At 34.5% G+C, this 6,364-nt stretch overlaps 1 protein-coding gene across 1 annotated transcript; it reads right to left on the bottom strand.

Moving 5' to 3' along the window:
• Window positions 1–303: 303 nt before the first annotated feature.
• Window positions 304–2,159, bottom strand: LOC149554713 (embryo-specific protein ATS3A-like). Its single transcript, XM_089828766.1, has 2 exons — window positions 1,984–2,159; window positions 304–958 (listed from the first exon to the last, which is right to left on the bottom strand). The coding sequence occupies exons 1-2, from the start codon at window positions 2,095–2,097 to the stop codon at window positions 512–514; spliced, it is 561 nt and encodes a 186-aa protein (XP_089684892.1). The 5' UTR covers window positions 2,098–2,159; the 3' UTR covers window positions 304–511.
• Window positions 2,160–6,364: the final 4,205 nt, after the last annotated feature.

Genomic DNA, 6,364 nt, shown 5'->3' with positions numbered 1-6,364 from the left:
AGTAATCATTAACCCAATTTAAAATAAAATAATTTTGTTGACACAATTCATTAGTGATGCATTGCTCTCAGTGAACACCTTTCTCCAATCAACCACCTTCTTATCACATTATAAAGCATTCTTTGATTCAGAATTTTTGTAAGCCTCATTACTAATTGACAAAAGACCCTTAAGACTAGGCACGTTCTCTATCTAGAAATCTTTTCCATACCAACTTATAGATTTCACCATTTATATAAATAAATTATTAAGAAAAACTATGTAAACACTACATTTAAATCAAACACAAAAGAGAGCATTCAATACAATAAAACAGAACTTTTTATAATATATACATAAGTATATATTTCATATTGCATAGCTTACACTCCAAATATTTACAGTACACATATCACGCGGCCTGGACCATTTCTAGGTTTTACATAGTTTTGATAATAATAACACACGTATTTCCATTGTAGCCATATTCTTCCATAATTATGAACTTAAAAAGTTCCAAGCTATGCTACATCTAGTTCATAGGAGGGTGGGGTGGATTCATGTCACAGTAGTCAAAGCCAAACCAGACATTGCTAGGCAGAAACATTCTGAAATAGAATGTATCAGAGACTGGGGAAACAATGCCATCCGAGTTCTTATGGAGAACCTTTGCCCACCCAGGCCTCCATTCATCAGCTCCAACCCTCTTGAGGTAAAGATAGCAGATGCCCCTCTGCATGCATGGCCCTTCCACCTCAAACCTATCAATTGCACATTTATCAAATGCCTCATACTTGTTCCACTGCTTATACTTCTCCTGCTTCCCCATGCTAGGGTTCCAAACGGGTTCTGGATGCTTCAAATTCTTGGCAACAACATGGTTTCCCTCTGAATCTCCAAACCTCACACCCACATGATCAGCTGTTGCAGCAGACGGTGCGCATGTTGTTTCAATCTCTACCGCATATGTGCAATTCCCCTGCATACAAACAGAGTTAGACAACGCATGTAAGGTTGCAACCATGTTAGTCACAATAAATGGTATTAAACCGCATTTGTTTTTTTGGATTTGTAATTTGACCAAGACCCATGCAATCAACTCTTCAAAATGGTATTTACAGATCTTAAAACTGTCCACAAGTTTATCTTGCTTGCCATCAAATCATATTTGAGTTCCCATTTAGTCACAACCAAGTACTTAAGCTAGAAAGAACCCACAAAAACAGACAATCAAACACTGAAATTCTCAAAAAATATTTACTGAAATTTTCAAAAAAAATTATGATGTTTTCGATCTTTTAAAAATTGGTCAACTTTACATTTTTATGGAAAGATAGTCCATCCATAAATATAGTCATATGACAAGCATTCTATCAAATCTGTTCTCGAAATGAGTGTTACTTATTTCCAACAATAAGATAGAAACAAGGAACAAGTGGATCAAAGTACTAAACCACACAAAATGAAGAACATGTACCCCAAAGCTTGGCTCATAGTGAGTACACTATGGCAACAGGAATACAAGTGGAAGAGGCGTATGTAAATTCTTAAAATTTTGAATTCTTCATTTGGATGCACCAAATTGGAATTGGAATACGAAGTAAAATAGGAATACGTATTCTAATTTTGACCCAAAAATGAGGTTTTGCAATTCCACCCAAATAGGTGTTATTGGAATACGTATTCCTATTCCACTTTTATTTATTTTAGAAAACATAAATTTTGGGTCCACGAATTCCCCATCAAATATTGGCTGAACCAAACAGAGAACAAGAATACGTAGCCCTATTCTCTATTCCAGAATAAGTATTCCAGAATAGCTATTCCTATTCCCGCAACCAAACGGACTCTAAAGGTATGTCTAACAAGCTCCCACATTTGATTCCCAATGGTTCAACTCTAGTTCTCATTTTAACATAACACTACAACCCTAAAAAAGACTTGTCACCAGCTAAAGTAATTCAATATATTGCTCAATTGTAATGTCCTAAGAATATATCAAACCTTTTGCTGGCCTGGTAGCATGGTTGCTGGAGGTCTAATGGCTAACATGGGCGTCACGAACAGGAGGAGAATCAATGCCAACATTGTGCTAACTTCCGAGTTGTGAGAAGACATTGGCAATCTAGAAATATCACAATCAACTAGTGAGTACTGCAATGCATATACATGGACAAAGGTTATAGCAAGTATATATAGATCTTAACGCTACGTGGATATAGATCTTAATCTTGATAAGCTGGATAGCATCTTTGATTAATCTCAGACAAAGCTAAACAAAGAAAAAGATGTCTTCTCTTCTGTACTTTTCTAGCCCACAATTTTGTACAAGGAGGTTGCATTGCTTATAGCTTTAAATATTCTGTGCATCCACTCAACAAGTTGATACACACTTTGTTGAAATTTAATGGATATGAGATACTATTTGTGACCGATAAAGAAACAATGATTGTTAGTTACTTGTCATGCAAGCTGCATTGTCGTTAATCCAAGGAGACATATTGCAAAAACAGAGAATATGTAAATTCAGAGATATCTCTGCACCTTCAACAAAGTAAGATTGAGATTGAAGAGACATTTCAACATTGTGAAGCTATCAAAGAAGGGCAGGCAAGTAGGGACATTTGCGGCTATATCTGAAGACGATAACCTTTGAAGTATTTTCGAACATAAATAATGCAAAATGAAGTCTCTTTTGTCAGATTTCTTGGATCCTTTCACATGGCATATCCAAAATCCATGTGGGTAGTTTACATTTTGTAAGGGATTTAGCCAAATATGTCTTTTGTCCACTCAGAACACGATCTTTTGACTTCACATATATAGCTAATTAGAAAAGTAATCAGAAGATTCCCCAACACAATGTTTTTCTATTGTTATATTCCTTTCAATGACAAGGAAAGGGATAATAACCACATTGAGAAAAGGGAAAAGGAATATCGCCCTGTTACAATCAAAATAATTGTTTTTAGTACAGTGAATTCGGTGGATAACTCTCTCTATTTGTAGAAATCGGGAACAAGGAAAAGTAGGAAAGAAGAGCAATTATAACAAAGTTGAGTGATTGGCTTTAGCGTGGAATAACTTTACTTCGATATAGAAATATAACCATATAATGAACGAGTACACTCGAAGATGTTTATTTTAAGATTATACAATTATATTTGGTAATGAGTTTTTTAAATATTAGATAAAATATATTATGAAATTGGGCTAATATTTACTTCCTAGACAATTCTACATTGTGTTCGATTGGGCTCTGTCTTGTGGCCACAAATGTGCTTAGAGCTTTTCGGCTTGGCATTTATAGTCTCTTAAAGCTCAAGTACTTACAGTAAGAGCAACTCTACTTGACATTGCTTTGCCTTGTCCCTATTTGGAGATTCTACCTCTAGGTGGCCCTTGAGTGGGGCGAGGTTCATTGCTAGTGGTGGCAATGGGTTTTCCATCGATAGGTAGTGGCGGTGGTTTGCCACATTTATCAAAGTGGTTGCCTTTGATCACTAGTGCTTTCCGTAATGAGGATCGAAGATAAAAAGGAGGGAGAAGTTGAAAAAAACAACATGGTCGGTGTCTAATGTCATCCCAAACCCCAATGTTGTATTGTATAAACTAGATGACTAGGGCCCCTTTGTCTCCCAATAGTGTTGCTCTCAACCCTTAGCAACTAATAGTAATTAATGCACATATTCAATTAAAAAGGTTTACAAAAAAAGTGTTTGGTATATATATGTGTCTTATCAAAATCATAAGTGAGAAGTAATTAAAATTAGAGGTTTTAAGTTGAACTGCAAATACGTAAAACTCATATTTTTATTAAGTAGTTATTTTCATATACTAGATTACTTTAGAAAAGTTAGGGGAGCCAAAACCACATTATGGGATGACTTATATGAAGGGTAGATCAAAAACCTATAACCCATCCTCATAATAAAGAACAACACATGTCACCAACATTTTCCAACTTGATATTAGAGAAACAATAGAACACTTGACACTGTTAAACATCAATCCATAAGATTTTCCTTATAACCCTCTATTAAGAAGGATGTGGTGAGAAGAAACTTTGAGGTTATGTCAATGACTTCATGAATGACAAGCTAATGGCTAGGATATCTTGGTAAATTCATTTGACTTAATTTTTTTAATGGAACAAGAAACACTCCCCTAATGATTGAGGATAAACTATAAATATTGGAATTCCATTGATATCATCTTTCTTTATATCTAACTCTAAGAATAAGAAGAGGTGGTCACTAAGGAAATGGTGTCTTAGCATTATAGTAACAAAAAATTACTATTGATAAGTTAGTAGATGGGAGATGCAAGGAAGATGATACCTCTTCTACAAGGTCTAGTGATATCACACCCTATTAGGGGATCAAGGGATTTATTGAAAATATTGATTGTTTATCATCAAATCAAAAATATGAGAATAGAGATTGTGTTATCTTTGTTCTCCATAGAAGGCAACCCTATTTAATGAGGAAATTTTACTACGATCAGGTATTGTGATATTTTAGATAATAGTTTAATAGTTGTTGAGTTTCTTGAATTGTAAGTAAAACGTATATTATTACAAAAATGGAAAAATATTCCAATAATGCAGAGAAGATAGAAAATGATGTGAATGCAAAATATTACTCAAAGAAACATGAAAAATAAAACCCTAAAGGGACAAAATTTGGTAGAAAAAATAAAATACACTAGACATATGCACTCCTACCAGCACAAAGACCTAGCTACAACTCCAATCCAAGTCAGAAGAGAATAGAAAATCCATCAATCTTATGCAAGAATAGCTTCGATGCCTTAGCATTGTTACATGAAGAAAAAAGGGAAGAAAATAGCAGCAGAATGGAAAAAACAAGGTGGCCTTCACAAGTCTATCCAGGCATCTAGATCAGAGACTGGTCCAAAAGAAAAACAACCATCTATGATCCCCTCAAAATCCCTTGGAGCCACTCAATATATAAATATCAAGGAGAAGGATGGTAAGTTGTTTAAAATAGGAAAGCAACTAAGGTGCAAAAGATAATAAACCCTAGAGTGACATGTGCAACTAATTCTAGTAAACACAACAAAGACTAAGTCTAGCTCAAGGCTCAAGGCTCAAGGCCTATAATCTAGGCAAACTCCTAGGCACACTATTAGGGTGTGTGAACCAAGTTGGTGTACAAAAATGTGGACACCCCATCAAAAACATGAAAATTTCTCAATAACCGTATTGGGTTATTACCCAGTTGGGTTATTTTAAAATTCAAATGTGGTTTAGGATTAGTATCCAAGCCTACTTGTAATAATTAAACATAACCTGGTTGGGTTTTTTTAATTAAATTACTTTAAAACCCGATTAGTTTTTTTAAAACATATTTCATATTACTTGAAACCCAATTGGGTTTTGGGTTTTAAGAAATATAAGTTATAATTGTTGCCCATGTCTAAGGGCATTTTTATACCCTCAAACAATAGTACTAGCATGTAGGCAATAGTGAGAAGCAAAAACCTGATTGGGTTTACAAGGAAAATAGTATTTTTTTAGCATTTTTGTCCATGGCGCCTTACAAAAAAGTTATGTCTTCATTCTCCTTGTTTTTTATGTATTTTTCCATCATAGTTTGCAATTTTTTTTTGTAATTTATAATATTTGTAATTATTTTTTAAATTTTTTAATATTAGATGCATCAATGAATCCAAGAAAATGCCTATAAACCCTCTACACATACCATTATATCATGTAAATAATATGCAAGAGAACCTCATAAACTGCCTTAGACAATAGTGCTCACATTACCCAAATGGTCAATAGGTTGTGATCACCTACACTTTCTCACCACTCAACCCTAGCGAATACACTTGAACAAATGGCCCAAAATGTGAATAAGGTGTCTAGGGAGGTTACAAAATGGGGTTCATGGAGGGATAGGTTTCAAGCATTTTATGTTGACAAATTATCATATCAGCAAGTAAAAGATAAGGACATAAAGAAAGATAGTATGTGTGCTTTTTTCACCAATCCTATATCTAGCAACTCCCTATTACACACAACCAAAACTTTTCCTATTCATCAGTGCACTCATTCTGGGATGAAATCATATTTTTGGGATAGGTAGTATATGGTATTTGACCTACCACTATGTAATAATTATGAGGTACCTCTATATTTTTTGAGAAAGCTATAATACATGATTTCATCCTTGGTGAGAAGCCAAATTACTTTGGCATCCATAAATTCTAGGGTAGAGGGAGAGGCTCTACGCAAGATAGACTTGGGGCTCATAGGGTGGTACCACAACATGAGAAGAAACGTACAACATGAAAAACTATGCTTCATGTTGTGCTCCCAATAATTGTAAATTAGTCTATTGATTTATAGACTCTTCAT

The sequence above is a fragment of the Cupressus sempervirens genome, chromosome 5 (assembly GCF_028749045.1).
Source record: "Cupressus sempervirens isolate cs-2001-9-10 chromosome 5, ASM2874904v1, whole genome shotgun sequence".
Lineage (NCBI taxonomy): Eukaryota > Viridiplantae > Streptophyta > Pinopsida > Cupressales > Cupressaceae > Cupressus > Cupressus sempervirens.
Note: the sequence above shows the minus strand (reverse complement) of the source record. Positions and strands in the feature narration are given on the sequence as shown.